The sequence below is a fragment of the Natator depressus genome, chromosome 1 (assembly GCF_965152275.1).
Source record: "Natator depressus isolate rNatDep1 chromosome 1, rNatDep2.hap1, whole genome shotgun sequence".
Classification (NCBI taxonomy): domain Eukaryota; kingdom Metazoa; phylum Chordata; order Testudines; family Cheloniidae; genus Natator; species Natator depressus.
Window position 1 is genome coordinate 257489821 of NC_134234.1, and position 25187 is coordinate 257515007.

Sequence of the window (25187 nt, forward strand, 5' to 3'; positions counted from 1 at the left end):
TACTCATATCCATTCCAATGTAGGTGACTCCCAAGCAAGTGTAGGAACAGGGGTTCGGAGTTGATTGACAAGCAGACTGTAGCACTGCTCTGCCAAAGAAAGCATCATCTCTGGCCTGCTTAGTGATGACATAGTGAAATGCAAAAGTGTGGACCAAAGACCACATTGCTGCTCTACAGAGGTTCTGGATGGGAACCTGTGCCACAAATGCAGCTGAAGATGCCTGTACCCTTGTGGAATGTGCCGTTAGGTCCAGAGCCAGGACTTTTGCCAGGTCATAGCATGTGCAGATACAGGAGGTGATCCACGATAATATTATCTGGGCGGAGATTGGGGAGCCTTTCATCCTGTCTGCAGTTGCCACGAGCAGTTGAGTAGTTTTCCTTTCTATGAATAAGATCAGTGCCTGGATTTCCAGGTTCTGAGATACATAAAGAGCTCCTAAGGAGGGTGACTTATAATCCTCCTGCAGGGATGCAACATCAGTCTCCATGACCGCCTCATCTAGGGAAAAGGAGGAGGATGCTTGGACAGGCACCAAGCCCTACTCTTTGTCCTCAGCTCCAGCCGAATCCCATGGTGCCATCTCCCGACATACAGCACCGGCCTCTGTACTGGAGCCTGGATCGTGCTGTGGTGGTGGCAGTCTGGGCTCTGAAGCCACTGAGTATGATCTCCTGGAATGGGACTGTTGCGCTGGAAATGCCCAGAGGTTCCAAAAAGGTCACTATATGGGGAACTGCTACTGTCCTGGCGGCACCCTTTGACTTGGATCAATGGCGGGATAGTGCCTAAACTGGAATTGCTGGCTCCGCCGTGAGACATAGGACTCCGCTTAAGAGTCCATCTCCAAGGATCACTCTGGAGACCGGGGTAGAGCAGTGCCAACCGGCGCTGGTGAGCGGTGCTGGGAGGAAGGGGCCTGGGTTGTGCCATCATGGCTGGTTTCCCCTCTGAAACTATCTGTGGCCTCGAGCCTGCAGAAGTCCTTCATGTCGGTACTGCCATTGACAGTTCCCATAGAGCCAGGAACGTTGGTACTGACAGCACGAGTAAGTCCCTTGCTGCTGTGAAGGCCTCTGGCATCGACAACACTGGCTGGGTTTTAGACCTCTGACCTGTCTCATGTTGGTGAGTCTATCAGTGCTGGATTCAACGGCTCTCATTCTGGGACCAGAGTCAATGGCACAGCATGGGTTGTAGGCGTCCCAGGGTGGCCCAACCCAGGTCTCACCCTGGCAGTGTTCCCTTTTCCTGCTGATCTCCGTGTTGGAGATCAGCCCATCTGTCTGTCTGCCTTTGTTTCTTCATAGGCGCTGGCGAGGGTGAACGGCGCCTAATGTCTCGCCGGTGCATCTTTCTTTGGCACTGGAGATATTTGATAGCGCCATGGTTCCTTAGACGCAGTTGTAGCGTCTTGCATTGGTTCCGGCGACTGGAAACTGTGCTGGGTGTCTCAAAGTGAGGCTGGGGCACTTCTTACTGAGGCCGAAGTACTCGGTGCCAAGTCCCAGTAGCCTGGCTCTTATGGAGGTCAGAGCGCTGCCTCGATGAGGATATTGTGAAATCTAGCATCTCTGTCCTTCTTGGTGTGGGCTTAAATTCTCTACAGAGTTTAGAGAAAGTCCACTGAGGAGTACTTGCAGAAGCAGGAATGAAACTACCGTTACAGGTGGTAAGAAGGAACTGAGCGGGTGGTGAGTTGGCAGAGCCCTTTATACCGGTGCTATGAGAGCACAACTTCAGGCGGAATCAGAGCCAACCCAACAGATACCATTGAGGGAAAAACTTTTCTGGTGACCGTGCTCAGGGCAAGTACACACCTACATTGGAATGGACATGAACAAGCACTCAAAGAATAACAAAATTTAGGTCACCAAAAATAAAAAAAATCACCCTTTCATCCAGACCACCTTAGCTTTGGATAATTTTTTTAAGCACCTGTTATCAAAGCCTTTTTCTTAGCTACTTTCACTAGTAATCATGAATTTATCCCTAGGAAATATCAAAGTGACTATTCATTGTGGGTAAGAGCTGAGATTACTCAATTTGGACAGCTGTTCCTAGGTCCTGATTTGAAATCATACCAAGAGATACGTAATAATGTAAATAATATGTAGATCCCATATTTCAGTATTTACAAATCAAACATTTTATTGTGAACTCTGGATACAAGATTGCTCTATCTAGACCTTTTAACCACATTTTGAGGAGCTGACCCAGGAGCAAGTGTGAACACAAAGTTCAGTTTCTAAGATATGTACAATTTTGATTGAAAAAGATGTTGATAGGAAAACAACCCAGATGACAAGACAGGAGAGGGATTTGGGCAAAGAAATTGATCTAGGTGAGTGGATCTTCATATGGAAGAGGTGATGTACATCTTCAGTTTGTGTAGCTCACAAAGAAAATTTTTATAAATTACTGTATAGATAACATTTGACTCCGGTTAAGATCCATCATATTTTTTTGCTACCAGGAATGTACTCTGTTGGAGGGATTGTGGGGAAAGGGGAACATATTTCATATGTGGTGTTGTGTCCAGGAATTAGATGGTTTGGGGAGGAAATTGTTCGAGTTTTGTCTTATAACAAAATGCCAGTTTCCCTGAGATCCCTTAACCTGAATACTTTATATTCCAGTCAAGGATCTCCATTTTAAAAACAGAATGACAAATATATTTTTGTTAGCAACAAGACTTCGTCCTATTTTTCCAATATACAATACAACTTTAGAGTTGTGGTACAGAAAAGTCTGGACAGTGTTTGTAATGAAAAGCTTTCACATCAAGTATATACACAAGAGGAGATATCTATGTAGAAATTTGGTTACCCTTTTTTAGCATACTCTGAGGAAGAGGCTCCCCAACCAGCAAGCCGGAATCTTTAGCCAGGTTTTTTGACTATTAAACTGATCCTGAAATAAGTACTGTATGATGTAGTATGTTAACATTTTGTTGTAACTTTGCCTTAATAGGGTTTTTAAAAATAGAGTGGAAAAGGAGTATAGAAGAATTTGTTATACAGATATCCTGAGGAAAGGAATTTCCCTCAGTTAGTCTCCATTTTAAACTGCACATCCTCCCTGAAAAGTCACTCTTGACATGGTGAACTGACTGATACTTTCATGTCCTCTTGGACACAGTGATTCACACTGAGAACACTTCCCCTTGGTATTTCAAAGGAACTGGGATAACATTTTTTTGTCAACTAGCGATAAGAGTTTGTGACTTAGATTGCTGTTTGTTTGGAATAGAAACAAATGATTGTATAAGACGAAGCAGAGAGGTAGCTGACTTCTGCAGTAATAACAATAATTAGCACTTATTGTACTCTATGCCAGGAAACTTTTGTACTCCTTTCCTACTTGTGCATGCACCCCTTCCCTCACATGGAGGCCTGCTTTTAGGAGAGCCTTTCAAGTGATGATCAAAACTCCTCCTGTAAGGAATTACTTTGAGCTGAAGTATTACTGTTATTTGACAGAAATTAGGATTCTTGGTTGCAGGAGGTAGCATCTAAAATTTACTGAAGCTGTTCCTATTAAAACTCCTGAAGGAGGTTAGATTTTTGTTGAGTCCTGTACCAGTCTAAGGGATTGATTTCTGCCATGGATGTCAGTAATTACATCTCCTGTCTAAATGAACCATTTTCTATTGAATGGTGTAGCCTGAATTGCACAGCTGCTATTTAAGCCATAAGGCCATAGGGTTTAGACAGTGACATTTTACATGAAGAGGTTTAAATCACTTTGTCTTGTCATTATTATTTCTGTAGGATGCTTTACAATGTGTAAAGCATACTAAACAAAATCCCGGCTTCAGAGCTCGCTTTTTAAGTGAGAGTTGGTATAAGTGTGGAAAAACATGTTTTCTAAGAGCTAGTGTATTTTGCAGAATAGGTAGATTTTCAGAAGTTGTTATTGAAATGTTTTGGGGGTGAATTTTAAAAATTATAGCTAAAAAGTAATTTGTCACCCAATCCATCTTCTTGCTAGTAGTGATTGTTTCCTATAATATATTGTCTGTTGCTTTGACTACTTTTAAACTGGAGAGGAAGGGGACTTGGTGTGTGTTACTGGGAAACCATCCCAAGAGTAGAATTAGTATAAATGGCATGAAGTGAAAGTAAAGACAAAAAAAGCAGTGAAAACTAATGTAGTGTAGGCGATGCAGTGTTATGAAACTCTCTGGAAGTAAGAAGCTTGAGTTACATGTAGCAGCTACAAAAAAAGGAGGAGATGATGATAATTCTTTGAGTCCTTGTTGGTGCTCCACTTGAGGTGTGCATGCTCCTTCAGTCAGAGATTTTCGGAAGCAGTGCCCATTTGGCTTGCGCATGTGCCCTATGCATACTTGTCCTTTACCGAGGATATATTGGGCTCTGCTGGCAAACTGCCCTCAACAGCCTTGGCCTGGCACAGAGCAGTTTGTAGTGCCTGCCTAAGCGTGGCTTCTATTTTGCTAGTCTATTTTTTTTAGATCTTTTCTTACATTATTACTTTTTAGTTTATTTCGTTCTTGTTTTGGTTTTTCCATTTTTCTATGGGTCGGGACTTTCCTCATCCTCCACCCCCCTGTACGAGGGGTCCTTCCTCGGAAATCCTTTCTCTTCTGGGATATGCCTATATCCCAAGGTTTCAAATGTTCTCACTTGCCAGAAACCCTTCCCAGTGAGTGACAGCCATTTGTGCTGTATTCACTGCTTTAGGGATACACGTGTACCATCTAAGTGCAAGTTTTGCACTAGCTTCAAGAGGCACTCAAGGAAAGACAGATATAAAGCACTGATTCCTTTTGATGGAGCTCTGTCTTTGTCTCACTTCAGATCCAGGCTCAGAAACCAGGGGGGCATCAGCCTCTGAGCAACCAGTGTTCCAACAACTTCTGTATGTTGCTCACCCTCTAGGACTTTGAGGGACACACCTTTGAGTGAATCTGGAAGACCTTCCTCCAAGAGGAGTGTTGGGTCTCCTCACAAAGACCATTCTAAAAGGTCTACCAGACTGGAGACTGCACCCTGCAGAGGCTTCAAGTGGTCTTGGTGTACTGAGAAATCATCTGTCCTAAGTCCTTGTCAGCTTCCAGAGTGCACAATACCCACCACTTGATACAGAAGCCATCGGTACCATTCAAAGTTGGGTGAGAGACTATCAATCCTAAGAACTCTAGTAAGAAGGCAGCACACTCTTCATCTTCCACTGTCTTGCTCGTACCTAGAGCATCAGTACAGCGGGTAGGGATACAGTTGTCCGACCCTGGATACTTCACACCTTTATGGGTGGGACTCACCATATCACCACGCTGTCTCAGCTGGTACTGCAGGAATCAAGATTCTCAGATGACCCATTTATTTCTAAGAGCCAAAGTCTCCTCGGAGTTTGAGAATTCTTGTACCACAACTGGTATTATCCTTTATATCCCACCTTTTGCAGAGACTGCCTATATCACCAGTACTGGCACTTTCTGAAAGATACCAGTTACTCCTCTTTCCATCTGCCTCTTCACTAGACTATAAAGAAGTGGTGAGTACTTTAGACTCTCAGATTTCTGTGCAGGATTCTGACGACTACCTACTGATGATAGTCTATCCAGAAGCTGACCTGTGGGGAGAGAGACTCAAGCTTCTACTGTCAAAGCCCACCAAACATCTCACCTGGTACGACCAACCCAGGATGTCCCCTTCATTCACATATACTGTATATAGTCTTCCCAGTGGACATACTGGGATCCCTGGGCTGCCTACTGGCAAGAGTGTTTTTTAAAGTACCCAGTGCTCACGTGGATTACTCTTCTACAGTTTTACAGCAGAAACAGGATGCCTGTGAAACAATCAGTGGGACCACAGGATGCTGGAGTGCTAATAGAGCACTCAAAAAAGGCAAGGCTGTTGCAGAGAAGCTAAATGAATTCTTTTCATTGGCCGTCACTGCAGAGGATGTGAGGGAGAGTCTCATTCTGAACCATTCTTTTTAGGTCAGAAATCTGAGGAATTGTCCAAGATTGAAGTGTCAGTAAAGGTGGTTTTGGAACAAATTCATGGAATAAACAGTAATAAGTCACCTGGACCAGGTGGATGGTACTTGCCCAACTTATATATAAAAATGGAGAACTACTAACTGTTACGTTACCTATTGCTTAAATCAGCCTCTGTACCAGATGACTGGCAGATAGCTAATGTGTTGCTGAGGTTGGTTTTTTGGTTTTTTTTTTTTTTTTTTTTTTTTTTAAGGCTCCAGTGGCAATCCTGACAATTAGACTGGTAAGCCTAACTTGAGTACCAGGCACATTGGTTATTACTATAGTAAAGAATAGAATTATCAGTCTCTTAAATGAACATGATACGTTGCGGAAGAGTCGTCATGGCTTTTGTAAAGGGAAATTGTGTCTTACCAATCTATTAGAATTCTGAGTGTATCAACACCAATTTAGACATGGGTGATCCATTTGATACAGTGTACTTGAACTTTCAGAATGTCTTTGTTAAGGTCACTCACCAAAGGCTCTTAAACAAAGTAGGCAGTCATGGGATAAGAGGGAAGGACCACTCATGGATCAGTAACTGGTTAAAAGATAGGAAACAAAGGGTAGGAATAAATGCTGTTTTTACAATGGAAAGAGGTAAATAGAGCAGGGACCCCAGGGATCGGTACTGGGAGCAGTGCTGTTCAACATATTCCTAAATGATCTGGAAAGGGGGTAATTTAATGAGGTGGTAAAGTTGCAGACAATACAAAATTGTATAACTACTCAAGGTAGTTAAGGGAGCGATCTCACAATATTGGGTGATTGAGCAACAGGATGACAGATGAAATTTGGTGTTGATAAATGCAAAATAATGCACATTGGAAAACGTAATCCCAACTATACATAGAAAATGACGGGATCTACATTAGCTGTTACCACTCAAGAAAGATATGAGGCATTGTTAATAGCTCTCTGAAAAAATCTGCTCTGCGTGCAGCAGCAGTTAAACAAGCAAATAATGTTAGAAACCATTAGGGAAGGGATAGATAAGAGAAAATATGACACTATATAGATCCATGGTACACCCACCCCTTGAATTCTGGTCACCCGCTTTCAAAAAATGTATTAAATTGGATAAAGTACAGAGAAGGGCAACAAAAATAAAAATGATTAGCAATATGGAACAGCTTTCATAGGAGGAGGGTTTAAAAAGACTGGGACTGTTCATCTTAGAGGTGAGTGAGAGAGAGGATATGATAGTCTATAAAATCATGAATAGTGTGGAGACAGTGAATGAGGAAGTGTTGTTTATTCCTTCGCATAACGTACAAACCAGGGGTCACCCAATGAAATTAATAGGAAGTACGTGTAAAACTGACTTAAGGAAGTACTACTTCACACAATACATAGTCAACCTGTGGAACTTGTTGCCAGGGGATGTTGTGAAAGTCAGAAGTGTAACTTAGTTAAAAAAAGAATTAGATAAGTTCATGGAGGATACCTCTGTCAGTGGCTATTAGCCAAGATGGTCAGATGTGCAACCCTGTGCTCAGGCTGTCCATAAATATCTGACTGCCAGAAGGTGGGACTGGATGACAGGGGATGGATCACTCGATCAGTTGCCCATTCTGGTGGTTCCCTCTAAAGCATCTGGCACTGGCTTCTGTCAAAGACAGAATGCTGGGCTAGATGGACTATTGATCTGAGCCAATATGGCCATTATTGTGTTCTTATGTTAGTTCTGAATTGCTAACTGTCAGGCAGTTGTAACAAAATAGTGATACTAATTATACCAAGTTTAGTTTGTTTTTTTAAATTGAACATATACCACAAAAGCGCAAAGAACAGCTTCAAGCCGCCATTGCTAAAGGGCAGCTCTTGGCTATAGCAACCCTGCAGGCTTCTCATTCCGTTGCTATGGCAGTAGTAATGCACAGGGTATCGTAGCTTCTGGACATCACAGGAAATCGTGATGACAGAACACTATAGAGGGACCTCCTTTTCGATGGTCTAAAATTATTCAGTGACACCACAGACAATTCGCTGCATACTTTGGAGGACTTCAGGAGGACCCTTCACTCTCTGGGTATATCTATGCCTGCAAATAAAAAGAGGTTTAGTCTATCTCAGATCGCACCAGAGATCATGCCCTTCTTAATTCTCTGCTTTCCTTAGTCTATCAGCACCACCTAGAATAAACCCCAGATTTCATAAGGCGAGTTATTTAAGTTAAGTGCCAGTGTGGACACAAGAACAAATGGATATAAATTGGCCATCAGCAAGTTTAGGCTTGAAATTAGGCAAAGGTTTCTAATGCTCAGACGAGTGAAGTTCTGGAACAGCTTTCTAAGGGGAACAGTGGGGGCAAAAAATCTAATTGGCTTCAAGACTGAGCTTGATAAGTTTTATGGAGGGGATTCTACAATGAGACTGCCTACAATGGCATGTAGCCGATCTGCAACTGCTAGCAGCAAATAACTCCAACAGCTGGTGATGGGACACTAGATGGGGAGGGCTCTGAGTTACTACTGAGAATGTTTTCCTAGGTGTCTGGCTGGTGGATCTTGCCCACATGCTCCGGGTCTAACTGATTACCATATTTGGGGTCAGGAAGGAATTTTTGCCATGGCCAGATTGACAGACATTTTTGGTGGTTTTTCACCTTCCTCTCTAAAGCATGGGGAACAAGTCACTTGCAGGTTTAAATTAGTATAAATTGTGGATTCTCTATAATGTGAAGGCTGTAAACCATGATTTGAGGACTTCAGTAACTCAGTCATACGTTAGGGGTCTATTACAGGAATTGGTGGGTGAGGTTCTGTGGCCTGCAATGTGCAGGAGGTCAGACTGGATGATCATGATAGACTCAGAAGGTCAGCAGGGACCATCTGCTACAGCAACCTCAACTCAGCAGCCCAACGATAGCCGAACATTCTTTTTGACTTGATTGAGGAGCACGAACATGCCAATCCAGGCCTCTTGCTGCATCATGTTACGCTACCCAACTTTCCACCTTTTGGAGAGCATCTCTTCCATTTTTCACACCTCATGGGAGCAAAGTATCTCTGACAGATGAGTGTTGGAAGTTATAACTCTGGGTTACTCCATTCGGTTCCATTCCATTCTCCCTTTCCCTTCCCTTTGGAGGGACCCTTCTCATGAACCTCTTCTGAACCCACTTCTTTGTTTAGGAGCAGTGGAACCAGTTCCTACTCAATACAAGGAAAGAGGGCTCTATTCCAAGGACTTCTGTTCCCAAAGAGAAGGGTAGATGGAGACTGATTCTATATCTATGGACGCTGAATACTTTTATCAAAGTGACGGAAATTCACAATAACACTGGCAGCCATCATTCCATCTCTGGGTCTGGGGGACTACTTCCCGATCCTCAACCTTCAGGATGTGTTTTCATATTGCAGTACACCCTTCTCACAGGAAATTTCTGTGCTTCATGGTGGGGAAGATCATTACCAATATCTCATCCTTCCTTTTTGGTTTAGTTACTGCTTCCAGACGTTCATGAAAGTCATGGCAGCGGTAACTGCACAACTTTTCTTAATGGTGAGTAATCATCTTTTCCCTACCTTGACGACTGGCTTCTCAAGGGATTATACCTACACAGATTGGCAGCATTCTTGGCCTTGTCTCTGTTCAGCAGTATTGGTCTTCAGATCAACTTCAGGAAGTCCTTCCTCCTACCTTTACAAAGGATAGTTTTTATAGGGGCTATTTGAAACGCCAGTGCAACCAGAGTTTATTTGCTAGGTTCCTTGCACTGTCACATCTGATCGTGCAAATTCAGATCTGTTCTCAAGTCACTGCCAGATCATGCCTGCAGCATGTACCTTTTGTCAGACTGCATGCTCAACTGCACCTGTGTTGCTTCCAAGCCTGCTTCAGGTCTCTAATCCCCGTCCTGTTCTAGTTTCCCTTGAATGGTGAAGGAATCCAAAAAAGTGTGTTCATGGGTTCTGTTCGGCTGCCTTCTCATGTGATAGTTTGACATGTCCGTCTTTGAATGGGGAACTCATCTTTAGGATCATACTGTCCAAGGCAGAGGGTCTGCCCAAGAGTCCACCTTACACATCAGTGTTCTGAAACTGAGCTGTCAGGCATGCCTGTCTGCACTTTCTATTCATGATTCAAGGCCAATCAGAGAGCAGGACCAGTATGTACTATACAGACAAGGGGGAGCAAGATTCTCTTTCCCTTTCCACAGAAGCCGTGAAATTACAGAACTGGCGCATAGCTCACAATATTCTGATCTGAGCAGTCTGCCTACCCACTGGAACACTGAATGTAGCGGTCTGAGCAGGTGCTTCACTTAGTGGGAACTAGACAGATCCAGACTCTAGTCTTGTCTGGGGATTTCCAAAAATGGATTTTTGCCCCCACAGCCAATCGAAAACTTGTGCAGTTCTGTTCAAGGGGAGGGTTGGGTCACCATTCTCTGGACAATGCCTTTCTCCTTTCCTGGGCAAAGAAACTTCTATATGTATTTCCTCCAATGCCACTGATTCTCAGGGTCTTAAACAAAATCAAGCAGGACAAACCCATGGTCATCTTGTTTGCACCAACTTGGCTGAGATGACAGATTTGGTTTCCTTTTCCTCTTTTCCTGACCAGCTATCAATCTTCTGCTGATGCCTGGTCTTCTCACACAGGACTCAGGGAATGTCCTTCAAACCAAGCTGAACACTGCTGCTGAAGTCCTGATACCTAGATGGTTCTCGGAGCTAGCACTATCTTACCGCCATAGGGGTTCAGGAGATTCTGCTGAACAGTAGGAAAGATTCCATCAGAAAAACTTAGCTTCAGAAATGGAAAAGGTTTTTGTAATTGATGTGTTCACCATAATTTGTCTCCTATTGATTCTCCCACCTCTGAGGTATTAGAATACTTATTTACTTTTTGAAGAAAGCAGAACTTGCTTTGAGTTCTGTTAAAGTTCACTTAGCTGCCATCACAGCATTCCGTTCTCCAGTACAAGGCTTCTCAGCATTTGTTCATGTTGCAATGTCAAGATTTATACAGGATCTGTCAATCCTCTTCTCTAATATTAGACACCTTACTCCCTCCTGGGAATTAAATTTAGTTTTCAGTGCTTTGATGAAATCACCCTTTGTAGTGTTAGTGATCTGCTTGCTTCTGAACCCCTCCATAAAAGCAGCATTCCTAGTGGCTACTGTCTCTACCTAAAGCAGTGGAGAACTGGGAGCTTTAGTGGCTGACTCTCCATATTCCATTGTTTTCAAAGATAGTTTCTCTTTGACCATTCCGTGCTTCTTACCCAATGTTACTTAAGATTTTCATGTCAATCAATCATTTCATCTCCCAGTATTCTACACCAGTCATCAGTCAAAACAGGAAGCTGTTCTTCATATCAGATGTCAGAAGAGTGTTGGCTTATTATCTGGGCAGGTCTAGACTTTTTTTCAGTCATCCCCAAGATTGTTTTTCTGTTGTGGACAGAGCTAGCTGTGACAACCCAGTGGGTTTCTGGTTGCGTACTCACCTGTTATGTGGCTGCTAACATTCCCTTTCCCTCTAAAGTCATTGTCAGTTCTACAAGATCGTACTCCATGTCTGGGGCTCGACTAAAGGACATTATTTATTATGGAAATATGCAGGTTTGCTGTGTGAGCTTCAATTCATGCTTTCCCTGGACACGATGCCTTGGTTGATGCTTCCTGCACAGAATGCTGCCTTTGGCTTTGCTGTCTTAGACAGCCTTAGGGGCTTTGGAACTCAGTCTGTCTCCTTCAGTGGGTACTGCTAGGAATTCTGGTGGTTGATGCCCACAGAGAGACTACTTGAAGAAGAAGAGGTTACTTACCTCGTACAGTAATTGGAGCTCTTTGAGGTGAGTCCCTATGGGTGCTCCAGTACCCTGCCTGCCTTCCTTCCCCTCTGCTTCAGAGTCTCATCTCTTTAGGACTTTACGGTAGAGAAGGAACTGAGGGCGATTTGCCCATGCAACCCAATATATCCTTGGTACAAAGCAGGAGGATGTGTGGGGCACATGCATTAGCCTAACAGTCACTGCTACAGAAAATCTCCAGTGAAAGCACATGGGGCCCAGGCACACTTAAAGTGGAGCACCCATAAGGACACACATCTTGAATTCCCAGTTACTGTAAAAGGTAAGTAACTTCTCTCCTCTGTTCTTCTCTCCTGCCTTTCCTGTCTTGGTGGTATTGTTGGAGAGGAAAGAGGAGGAGATTATAACAGTTTATCCAGGAAATTATCAGAGCTGATACACACGTTGGCCTCTGATGACCTAGAAATATACAAGTATGCAATATACACTGATTGGCAAAGGAATCAGTATTTGCTTAGTGAAAAATGTCTAAGTAGGGGAAGATGTCTTGAAAGCCTCAAGTGAGTATTTCATAACTATTCAGAGCTATGCATATGTGTCTTTTTTTGGCCAATGTTTTTCCCTCTCTTGGGGGAGGAGGATTGAGTACAGAGCTTGTGTGGTGGTGAGCCATTCATTTTAATATTCTTCCTTTTGCTATCTAGATGCTAATCCTATGGGTGTGAATGGAGGTATGGGGGTTCAAGCCCCTAATCTGCTGCCTGAGTCGATGTTGCATTCAGCAATGAATTCCCAAAAGTAAGTTGAACATTTCACATGGATTAAATAGTAGTCTGAAAACACTGAACAGGGTTCACCTCAGAAAAATCTGAGGGGGAGAAATCCCTACTCCCATGTTGAGAGATTTGTCTAATCTTTGCAGTTAAGACTGGGGGAAAAAGGGAGTATTTTTTTGATTTGAGGGTATTTTTGGTATGGTTAAAAGAACATCAGGTCTCATGGATTACCACAGTTAGGCTGAGTGAGTTTTTTGCTAGACCTCAAACATGCAGGTGTTACTGGATGTGAAGTTATATTGCAAATCTGTCATCCCTCTGCCATGGGGCTAAGAGGCACTCTGGTGCCTCATCTTTCAGGTGAGATATAAAGAGGTAATTACAACTTCTGTCAAACTTTTTACAAGGGAAATGAAGTAAACCCCAGTGTCAGGGCCAAATTCCTTTTAGGTAGTTGCTCTGTTTTCCATTGGATTTGGTAGTGTTGATGTCAATCTCCTAAATAGTTGTGTAGTGCTGCTCCATACTAACAAACATCCATCTTGCCTCACTCCAGAGGTGGGTTTGCTTCCTTGATCAGTGAAGTGATTCCTATATAGTGTGTAAATCAAATAGTAAATAGTGGTTTGTCATCCTTAAGTATAAAATAGACTATTAATGTCAGATCATAAGTTTAGCATTTTTTCCTCCTCTAACATATTATTCTATATTGAAGTCCCATGATGAGTGAAAGCGCCAGTGTTACCAGTTTGGGAGCTATGCCAACAGCAGCACAGCCATCCAACACCGGAATTCGAAAACAGTGGCATGAAGATATTACTCAGGACCTCCGAAATCATCTTGTTCATAAACTGTAGGTATCTGGTATCTCCCTCTGCCAAGGAAGGTTGGGGGAACTAGAAGGGTTGTAGGATTTTCTAAGATTAGGAGGCTAAGGAGTCAGTATAAGCACAGAAATTTTAAAATGTTTTATAGTTGCACCCCACTCTGCCCCACCCACAAAAGGAGAGAAGCAGCTACTAGTGAGTAGCTTAGGCTTTAAAGTGGAGGAAGCCTGTTGCTTTGACCAAGATAAGACATGAATGTGGATTTAGGATGGGGTGATGGTCAGAAGAAATAATGGCAAAAATATGGGATTACTTGCTTTCCTTATGTTAAATCCTAAAATTATATCTGATGCTACTTTAGGTCTGATCCCTATTTTATGAAACATACCCCTCTGCTCCAAAATGGCAGTATTGGGGGAGAGATCGTGAAAGCAATGGAGTCATAGGGACTCCTAAAGCTGCTATGTATGATGATCTCTAACTTTCTTTAGAAGCTTGAAATAGAGATTAAAGCCCTTTGTGTTTGAACTTCATTTGGGGCCATTTTATTTCAGTTCAAAAGATGCATATTTTAAATCTTTTTCATGGTTTTTTCCCTCTTCAGAGTCCAAGCCATATTTCCTACCCCTGACCCTGCAGCATTAAAAGACAGGCGCATGGAGAACCTGGTGGCATATGCTCGGAAGGTAGAAGGTGACATGTATGAATCTGCAAATAGCAGGGTGAGTTGCCATATTTTCCCACCAGAGCTGCAGAGAGCCTGCATGAGTCTGTCAGTATAGTGGACAGAACTCACAACTGCTATGGAGACTAGTCAGCTTCTGGTATTCATGGGGTCAGTGTTGAAATACTGTCTCAATGTACCATTAATAAATGAAGTGGTGTTTCTGGGGTGGGAGTGGAGGCCTAACTGACAAGTTGTGTCCCAAAAGTGGAAAAAAGTGCAGAGATTTATTTTTTTAAAGGTGATGCTGGCATATGCAAGGGCAACAGCAAGCTCCAGTCTCTTCCTAGTTTCAGATCTTGCCTTTTTGCTTGACACACATTTGTGGTCTGAAAGCTTTTTATTCTAATGTGCCGTGCTTGAGGTTTCTCCTTTTCTCCCAAATACAGTATAAACCCAGAGCTCACCCTTTACTGTGGCATGTGTCAAATAAATGCACAATATGGGTAGAATAAATCTCCACTGTCAGTCTTCAGTTGCAGGAAATACTGTGTAATATGTTCACCTAATCCAATGGGAAAATCTCTTCTCAGCACTCTAATATGCAGGGGAGAGAAGGAAGTCTTTCCCAGCACTGAACCTGGTCATCAGTTTTTAATCTGTAAGCGTTACTTATTGTATGTCTCCACTATTCTCTTGTCCCTTATACCCCAACAGGCAGAGTACTACCACTTGTTAGCTGAGAAGATCTATAAGATTCAGAAGGAACTAGAGGAAAAGCGAAGGACTAGACTGCAGAAGCAGAACATGATACCAAATGCACCAGGCATGCCTCCAGCTCCCATGAATCAAGGGCCCAATATGGGGCAGCCACAACCGGGGATGTCTGCAAGTAAGAACAGTTGGGTTAGTTAATAAAAGGGAATACCTTGTGCAGGGAAATCATTATAGTGGTCCTGAATGGGAGTCTTTCTCCCCCATTTTACAGCTAATGTTACAAAATTATAATTGCCTAATTCTCTAGAAGAACTTGAAGTGGCTCAGTGTGTAATAGTATGTGGTACGGTGGTGAGAGCATTTTCCTGTTATTGCCTATTCACTGTGTGAGATTTTGCAAGAACTACTTGCAAAATCTGAGTTAACTTGCGCTCAATTGGTGGAGAAAATGGTGTTTGACAAGATAAGGCAAAACTTCACATGGGATCTTGTGCACTAACTGAACTTGCTTCTGTCTGTCTGTGGATACCACACACTTGTTTTGGAGAGTGTACTCAGAGCTGTCGTGTATTGTGTCCTAAAAGTGGCAAGACTTGGATTCTGACAGATCAACTGAGTGAATTCCAGAGCTGAGCCTATTTCTGAGAATACCCAACCACAGTGTGAATGAAGAATTCAGCTCTGGGGACTGAAGTCAACTGTAACTTGGTTAATGGCAGTTGTTATAGTGACTATGGAAAGGGCTCTGAGATAGCTGGTTCATAAATCATTTACAACTTCAAAAAAAAAAAAGAGAGAGAATTTGAATTGTAACCAGTTTAGAGCATTGGTGTGGTGTGCTCTTGACAGTCTGCCCTTACCTATAAAGTTGCCATATTCTGCACTTTTTGCAGCTTCCCGGTGGCTATTTAAAGGTAATCCAAAGTGGAGAGCACGTTGCTGTAAGCTAGCCTGGAGCTGACATATGCCTAGAAGACACTGCAGAGATTGTCAGTGGAGACAAAAGGATGTATATTAATCTCTTGAACATTCAGAAGTAAAAAATATTTTTGCCCAGAAATGCATGTGGGAATTTAGAATTAGAAGTCCAAAAAGACCCTAAAAATTGCATGTCACCTTGACAGATGGACAGATGCCCTCATCTGTGGGTGAAGTCAAAATCTCAGTGTATTTCTCATAATGCTTCTCCCTCCTTCACAATAATCGCTTCCATGTTATCCAAACGGAGCCCCTAAGTGCTGTGGATGCAATGGATTTTATCTAGGTTTGTCCTTTGGCCAGGTGCTGGGATATCCGAGAAATAATATAGTTTGGTCTTGATGGGGGAAAAAAAGAAGTAGAACTAGATATTAGCGTGTTGATGTTGAAGTCTGTAGTATCACTCCAAAAGTCCCTCAGACATCGTAAATAAATGGGGTGACAAGACCAAATTTTACAGGACTGCCTGGGTATGTCTTTAAACCTCATCAGGCCCAGTGTGCTTCATCTGGGTAATGCTGAGCAATAACTTAAGGGCTTGGATTGATGGATGGCTAAATTTCCAATCATTTCTTGCTCAAATTCTCACGTTACACTTAGTGTTATAACTCCCACAACCAATCCAACAAACAAATCTGCTCATGGCCAAGGAATATTAGACAATGGATGTAGAAATGTCAGCTGTGGTGATCAGTGTGATAGAATAGACTGGGGGGGTCAGATGGAGTGGGACAGACACCATCCTATGTTCTAGCCTTCTTTCCCCTTCCAGTTGGTCTGTCTGTCTTTTATATGTTTCCCTAAGTAAAACACTTTTTTACAGTAATAATTAAATGACAAATTACTTGTGCTAAAACGTACTTGTTTTTTAAGATTAGTTTTGTGTTGGTGCAAGGTGCTGAACTGACAGCTCTGGAGACTGAAGTCCTCTAAGTACAATTGAAGCTCTGTAAACTTATTTCACAGAGCTATTCCCTTTGCTCAGTATGGCCATTCTCCTGACAGGCCACCTACCTCTACCTCTAAGAATGAGGGGATATTTTCTCTTGTGCTCATTCAGTTTTTGAGCTTTAGAAGCATTTTCCAAATAGGAATTTAATTGAATATTGAATTTCATGCAGGCTGCTAAACAGCCATCATATTGTAATGAGTTTTGCTCACCAGATTGGGGTTAGATGGAATTAGTGATGTAGAGGCAAAAAGCTAAATGTTTTTCCCAATCCCCGAGCCATCCATTCACCTCAGAATGTCGCTCTACAATTTGGTTAGTCTAAGGTTTTTTAAAAGTGAGGATGCATTTTGATAAAAAGTTTGTGAACTTGATTTCAGTGTATGAGATACAGGTCCTTTCAAGGTTGGTCAGTCTGCTGTTTAACCTATACAGAACAGTGTTAACACTGCTTAATAGTGCATGAGACATTTTAAGCCTCTGGCATCTAGTCATTGTAGCTCCTTAATATGCTGCAAATTAGTCCTCAACTTCACAAAGTTCAGACTTCTTAAACTATTTTTGGTTAAGAAATAGCACACGTGTTTGTATTTACAAGTTTTTCCATCTTTGTTCCATTGAGTCATCTTTTAGGGCCTAACGTGGTCTCACTGTGTTTGGAGTTAATTTGAATATTTCCCAATAAAGTAATTGTTGTAAAAGTGAAGTTTGAGAGGATGGACTGTTGTCTTAACTCCCCAACCTCTGTTTCTCCAACTCTTTTTCAGATGGTCCCCTTCCTGACCCAACCATGATTCGTGCCAGTGTGCCAAATCAGATGATGAATCGCATGCAGACGCAGCCAGGTAAGTGTCCAAAGAAAGGAAGCCCATGTAATTCCAAATGAATGTGGATAAAATCTTGGATTCTGCCTTCCCCAATGGTTATATGACATCAAGCAGTCCTCACTGGAGTCTGCTAGAATGTAGTTTTCTCTGCTCTTCCATGCTATTTGTTTAAAATCATCTTCCTCCTGTGATATAGTGCTTCATGGTCCTGGAAGAATGAGAGCTGTTTGTCTTGGATTTCAGCTGTTTGTTAAATTAAAAGGTGGTATTTGAGAGTGTGGATTGGATGAATGGTTCTGTTGGTTTTGGGGGAGAGTTTTCCAGGTTCTAAAATTACAGAGTATAGTCTCTTGTAAATCAACATTTTAAAATATTAGTAAAATCACCAAAACGCATACCTGAAAGTAGGGACATAGATACACATGTCTTTCAGGAAAGCCTAGTTTGTGTTCTGAAGGAATGTGAAGGAGTTTGAGTTGACATGTTAAACTTGATTTCAAACTCTGCCAAGCAACTGGTTAATGTAAAGACAGATTTCTCTTAGCATATTGGAGTTGTGTGTAAAATACTTTGTAAACAAAAAAATATCCTTTCTCGTCAAGGCAGGCTCAAAAACAATTCCTTTGACCCAGAAGCTTGTTACTAGGTTTATGTGCATTGCTTTTGAAAGGCTTAAAATAGCTAAATTAGAGCCTGAAATACGTTGTGGCATACTGAAAGATGTGTGTTGGTAGAAATAAAATTAGGAGAGCAGAGGCAATATTTGTTCCTGTTCAAACATTGAATGACATCCAAATGAGAACTGAAACCTTTGTTTTAAAATCTTTTTGGGGTAAACACACAGGAATGAACCAGTTTGGCCAGATGAACATGCAACTGTCACCCATGGGTCCTCGGCAAACCCCTCCTCTTCAGCACCCTGGACAGCTAAGCCAGGCTGGGGCCATGAACCAGGTCAGGATGTTTTTCAGTCCAGTATGTTGAACTCTTTAGGTTTGGTGTTCCTGTTTAACTATGGTTATCCAAACAGTAATTCTTTGCTTGCGCTATGGTCCTGTTGTTTCTCCCTTTGCATCTCCACTGAGTAGCCAGTCCTTACAAATCAGTGAGGGAACTGCTAATATTGGCTTAGATTTAAATTGTGTGTGCAGGTACAGCCTTGAAACAGTGGAATTTATCAGAAACTAACCCAAAGACTTGAGGCATGATCCCAGTCTGAATTCCAGAACTCCTATCATAAACCACGTTAGGAAGTAACTGTAAAAATATCTTCCTGCTTTTGAGCAGAGTATTAGCATATTTGCCATGCTGCATCACGTAAGTGGCTGTCAGATCTGTCAATTGCTGTGCCATACAGTGGATGTTACTTTGTAGAATTTTATTTTTAAGGGTGGGTATGTATCCACTGTGAAATAAGCCTTTCCTTTTTTCCAGCAGATGGGATTTGCTTCACGTATGCAGCAGCCGGGGGTTGGCCAACCTTCCAGCCAAAGTCAGTTTCTGCAACAGAACCAGTTCCCTGCTTCCTCCCCAGGAATGAATGCGACAAACATGCCTATGACCCAGCCTGGCAATCAGACACCAGTGTCTCAAGTATGTTCTTCACTTAAGGGAGCAGTTTCACTGACAGGCTCTGTGAGCTGGTTTTATTATTCTTTTTCAATTGGGTAATTGGAGGAATAGGGAATGTTGTTCTTTAATGCTTATTTAAATATCAGTGAAAACTGGTTAATTGTATTTAAATTTTTCTTAGGAGTTGTGGGAAACCTAAACACTGCAGCATTGTGTATGTGAACAAAAATGTCAAATTGAACAATCCCATTCATTTCACTAAAATAAATGAAATGCAAAAAGTCAACAGTATTGCTAGTCATACTTTTAAACTGATAGGTGTTAGTAACTCAGGTAAAAAGTGGCCACTTGAAGGTAATCCCTTCCCTCCTCGCACTTGTTGTCTCAAGTCATTGTATATATTTACTTGTTTTCCCACAGGCACAAATGACCAGCTCTTCCTGTCCTGTGAACTCTCCTGTAATGGCTCCAGGTTCTCAAGGGAGCCATATTCACTGCCCACCTCTTCCACAGCCTACCTTGCACCGAAACTCTCCCTCTCCAGTACCTAGCCGCACCCCAACACCTCACCACACTCCCCCAGGTCTGGGATCCCAGCAGCAACAGCCGCAGGCAACACCAGCAGCCACCACCACTGCCCCCACCCCTACGACAATGCCACCTGGACCGCAGTCACAAACTATGCACCCCCCGCAGAGGCAGACTCCAACGCCTCCACAGGCACAGCTGCCTCCACAAGTCCAACCTCCAGTTCCAGTCACCCCTTCGGCAGAGCAACAGCAGCAACCCCTGTCACAACAGAGCACGACTGCATCTGTGCCCACCCCAACAGCACCACTGCAGCCTCAGCACCCCACAACACCTGTAAGAAAATATTTTTATTTCTGTGCTTTCCCCAGGGATACTCAGATGTGAGACTCTTTCAGACAGGATCTTTGTTTACTTGTCCTATGTCCAAGACAATGGTGAGCAACCTGTTTAAGAGGCATCTGAACCAATATGGGTATGCACTACATTTGAGAAGTACATTTTTGTCTGAAGACCCAGGACCAGTAAACTGGACACTGGAACCCCTGACACTTCCATGTTGGAAGGGTTTTAGAGAATTTTAGTGCACATTCAGGAGCCTACTTCAAAATATAGTAGATGTATCTCTTAATGCATTTATTTCCATGCATGTGTATGGGTGGAATTGTACAGTAGGCATATCAAATTGTTAAAATGCCATGCTGTCCAAAGCAGATTTCAATAGCATGTTTCCTCAGACCAGAGTTGTGCAACAGTCAGGTTTTTTTTTCCAGGGAGGGGAATAAGTGAGGTGCAGTTAAATTTGAGGAAACATGATAGCAAACAAAAAGCACATCTTAATGAAGTAAACTTTGCAGCATAATTGCTTGGCCCTTTTTAGTCACTGTGAGTTTCCCTGCAGCTTTCACAGCCGGCTGTAAGCATTGATGGGCAGGTATCAAACCCACCATCCACCAGCAGCACAGAAGTGAACTCGCAACAGACTATCCCTGAGCAGCAGCAGCAGCCACTCTTGCAGGAAGTGAAAATGGATATTAAAATGGAAGAAGAGGGGCCAGAACAAACAGAGCTCCAGATGGAGGAGAAACCAGAGGTGAGAGGATAGCTAAATTTTTCTGGCATGAATTGGTTGGGCAAGGTCAGTACTTACATGGGAGATGGAAGAGAGATGAGTGCTGTGATTCATCGATTCATAGATACTAAGGTCAGAAGGGACCATTATGATCATCTAGTCCGACCTCCTGCACAACGCAGGCCACAGAATCTCACCCACCCACTCCTGCGAAAAACCTCTCACCTATGCCTGTGCTATTGAAGTCCTCAAATCGTGGTTTAAAGACTTCAAGGAGCAGAGAATCCTCCAGCAAGTGACCTGTGCCCCATGCTGCAGAGGAAGGCGAAAGAAGAGGATGTTCCCTCTAGGGCTCTGGCTAAGCTAGCTGTAGATCCCAGCTGCACCATTATTTTAGGCACTCTCTCCTAGACCTGTTTCTGAGCGGGGGTAGATGACAGTGCTTAAAATGGTGGCAGCAGCCAGTAGGCTCTTAGCATTGAGGTCCTCAATTTTGCCAACCCAGTGAGAGCTGAGCATGTGCCTGCAACTGTTGTTTTTCTGTAAAATGTTCCCTAGTGTAATCAGTCACTATAGGATTAATTCCCTAGAATAGTGAACTGTGCTGCTGTGCGTTATATCTTTGATCTGAAAAACTAGAGTCCTGATCACTTTTTTCATTAAAGGAACTTGTGGCCTCATGGGAAAGTAGCTTTACTTTTTGTCTGGCAGGGATAGACACTATAGTGTCCTCACATTAAAAGCCAAAAAGGAGACTAGATCCTAGTGATCTGGGAGGTGGGATTCCCCGCCAATTGCATGGGATGGAGGAAAGTGTAGGGGGATCAGTCTTTGTGATTTAGTGTTAAATAAATTACCCATAGAACTATTTGAATCTTGGCAGAGACCACATGGGGAGAAGTGAAGAAGGAGCTTAGGCGAGAGCCAGGATGAGTGAGGAAGGGTCATTTTTTCCAAAGGAAAAAATGGCAGGCAAGCTGTAGCTAAGCCCAGAAGAGACATTGCCTTACTATATCCTCACAACAAGAGCAAATGAGGGGCTTATATTGAATTAAGTGAAGGGAATCTGATCTGCTTTTCAGATTAAAGTGGAACCAGTGGTGAAGGAATGTATAACAGCACCAATGGAGCAAGAAGAGAAGAAACCAGAAGTGAAGTCAGAAATGAAGGAAGAGGAAGAAAGACCCAATACTCCAGCTACTCAGTCTTCTCCAGCTCCAGGACAGTCTAAGAGGAAAAGTAAGCAAGAAAACTGTTGTGGTCTTGGGATTCAAATCTCTGGGGGGGTGTTGACCTGAATATTATGGGTTAGTTGTTATGGCTCGCCACTGATGCCATCCGAACAGAAGATTTATAGGTTCTTGTCCAATTCAGACTAAAGGGTCCGAGAACTCAGAGTTCTGTATCGGGAGAGGACTCTCGGGGTGCTTGGCACAAACGCTTGCACTGAGGACAATACCAAACTGATAAAAGCTTTATTGAGATTAACAAAAGAATAATAAATGGTATGAAACTTATGACTGCAAAACAGTAAAAGAATTCCAAAACTCCTGGTGGGAACTTTCCTATTATAAGTACCTTAACTTAACATACTCTCACCATTCCTTGAGGACCCAGTAATAGGAGGTGAGGGACCAACCTTACTTCTGGTATGCCCAATAACACAATGGTTCCCCAATAGTTAGGAATGTTGAGTAATTATACTATACTACACAAGCTGAGCTGATAGAAGATAGTCTATAGAATATAGGGGAACAGAGAAAAGAGACTCTAAGATATTCTTACATAATATTTTATAGGATCCTGATGCTATGTAATTCAGGCCCAACCTACGATACCCAAATCTTATTTCCATTCCCTAAGAAATTTATGGGTACCCTTATCCTATAGGTTAGTGGATTATGACGCTTACTCTCTACATATTAATAAGGATTGACTCATTCCAAAAACTGCCAACCTAGACTCTCTTGGCGACTTCCAGGTTTGTGGTGTACCCTGCAGTTACCAACCGGTTGCAGATGCCAGATAAACCTGTTCAGTGTTGTGCGTAGTTCCTCCCTTCGGTTCCCCAAAGTTCAGGGACCATTTTTATCTGTGCCAAAGGTTGCCATCGTTTATGCTGATTTACTCTTAACTGATCAGATTTTAGCTATTTAGCTGATCTTACTGGATACTACAGTTTGAACTCCTATAATGCAGGAAGACCCTGTTCTCCTTCAAGTGATTGTGAACATGTACATTCCACTGCAGGTGCATGCACCCTCCAATGCACTCAAGTTAGAGACTTTTGCCAGCTGTATCACCAAGGCAGTCTGCGTCACTGCTGTCTTCATGCTGGGAGCTGAGGGCATAAAAGGGGAATGGCCACCACCTCCTTCTTAGTTCTTTCTTGGTGCCTGTGGTGAGAGTTGGCACTCCCTGTCATTGTTTAGCTTTGATTGTCCAGCCTCTAGAGAAATACTTCTGTTACACATAATTAGTTATAGTTTAGGCTTAGTTTAATATGGAAAAAAAATCCCCAGCATTCAAATAAACAGGGCCATGATCACTGTTATGGATAGGCACAAAAGCTGCCTAATTTGCATAGGGAGGGGGATGGGCATGGGCATGTGATACACAAATGTCTTGTGCCTTTTTTCCCAATGTGGAGGAAAAAACGGAGGAATTTCTGCCTTAAAGTCCATTTTATGGAAGAGGCAATGCATTCCTCTTCAGAACCTGACTCTAACCACAAGAGGATGGACAACTTGTCCATGAGGAGTGTCCCTCCAGCTGTCTCAGCTTCTGAGCCCAGATTTGTTGAGAAACACCACTCTTTCTCTTCTCTCGCAGCCTCTTCAAGGCATTTTAACCATCTTTGTCTTCTGAGACTGGTAGGGAGTTGAAGCCTCACTCTTCACCTCACAGGAAAATCTCAGAAGATTTCCGGGGCCAAGTCAAGGTCTAGTTGCACACTGATTCTCACCAGCACCATCTGAGACTGCACCATCCACTCTGGTTCCATCGAGACCAGCATCTCTGCTATTATCTAAGAGCATCCTCATCCTCAGCATTTGGGTCCTATACATACCATAGGCAGTGAGAACAGAACATTTGCCTCTGATTTTGGTGCCACCAACACTGCAGGCCTTACTTGCAGCAAAGGTCCTTTTGTGTCTTTCCCTGCTGGACTCTCCTTTACTATATTGTCCAGCACCAATAGTAAGTCTCGACCGATACTGTTGGCCCTGACATTTACAGTCATGGCTCAATCATTTCCATTGGCTTCTTGAATACAGCCCTCATTGACAGCATCAGCCTATCCTTTTGCCTTCCTGTCCTGCTTCCATGACTGTTGGATACATCCTCCATGTCGGTACCTTTAGGACATGATCCCGATTTTTGATGGTGCCGAGATGCTCACAAATGTCAATTGGAGCAGCTCCTCCATTCACCTAGGGGAGTCATATTCCCTTCAGACTTTGACCATGGTAGACCCATATCTCCACCAAAGAGGTTCATTCAGGTCATGCTCTAGAGGTGCCTGAATCAAGGCGCAAGATTGGCATTCTTACAAAGAGGCCCCTGTGTGGTGCATACCACCATGCATGGTTCAAAGATTGGAATGGAACACCTACCCCTGCTCCCCAGCTTTATTGGGCATCTTGGACTGATCCAAGAGAGTCTAGACCCCTGTCAGTCTAAGGGGAGATTCCTTTCTCCCATACTGGGGACTTCTAGGGAAGATTCTCCTACAAACGCTCAGCCCCTTCTTTTGTTGGAGCAAGCAGAGGAAGAGGATGCAAGGGAGGAATGTCTAGATAATAACCCCACCCTCCCCCCAATATTTTGTGTTCCTGGATGAGGCCATCACTTCAGAATTGATGTTACACCCCAGTAACAAAGAAAAAACAGCTTATGCCTCAAACATGTTACAGACCGTTCTGTTAGCTAAGGTCTCAAGAGACCTCTAAAAGAAGGTCTAAGCCTGCTAGTCATTGTCAATCGCAGCCCCTTTTCACCAGACCTCTTAGGACTCCGAAGCCAGCTTTGACTACTTGATTGAGGACAGCACACCAACTATATCTCATCTCCCACCATTTAGAAAGCATTTACCTCTTTTGTAGTTTTTGGAAAGAGATTACATCAGCCAAGTGGGCACTCAAAACAGTAAGGGAGGGATTCATTATTCAGTTAAATTCCTTTCCTTTCCCCAGCCCACTTTTCCCGTCCCGTCTTCAGGAAGTAGTGTCTTTTTTTTCTAAATTGGGAGGCATACAGCAGGTTCCTTGTCAACACAGATATGAAAGGTTTATTTTCCCAGTACTTCCCAATTCCCAACAAGATGGTCTTTGATCCATTCTAGACTTAAAAAATGAACCAGTTAGAAAACCAACTTGCTTCAGTTATCCCTTCTGTGGAGTTTGGTATGCTGCCCTCAATTTATAGGATGTTTACTTTCATGTGGCAGTACACCCTGACTACTGAAATTATCTTTGGTTCATAGCAGGC

The 25187-nt window shown here is 42.9% G+C and overlaps 1 protein-coding gene across 4 annotated transcripts in view; it reads left to right on the forward strand.

Annotated features, from left to right (window-relative positions):
• Positions 1-25187, forward strand: part of EP300 (EP300 lysine acetyltransferase) — a 130272-nt gene that overhangs the window by 65249 nt on the left and 39836 nt on the right. For 2 of the 4 annotated variants that reach the window (XM_074941650.1, XM_074941652.1), the window contains exons 7-16: positions 12491-12584; positions 13278-13415; positions 13994-14111; positions 14771-14945; positions 17465-17542; positions 18369-18478; positions 18959-19117; positions 19517-19960; positions 20526-20717; positions 21779-21935. In XM_074941650.1, the coding sequence (XP_074797751.1) occupies positions 12491-12584; positions 13278-13415; positions 13994-14111; positions 14771-14945; positions 17465-17542; positions 18369-18478; positions 18959-19117; positions 19517-19960; positions 20526-20717; positions 21779-21935 (1665 nt within the window). The remainder of the gene's footprint in view (positions 1-12490; positions 12585-13277; positions 13416-13993; positions 14112-14770; positions 14946-17464; positions 17543-18368; positions 18479-18958; positions 19118-19516; positions 19961-20525; positions 20718-21778; positions 21936-25187) is intronic. The other 2 variants (XM_074941651.1, XM_074941654.1) reach the window with 2 other exon arrangements.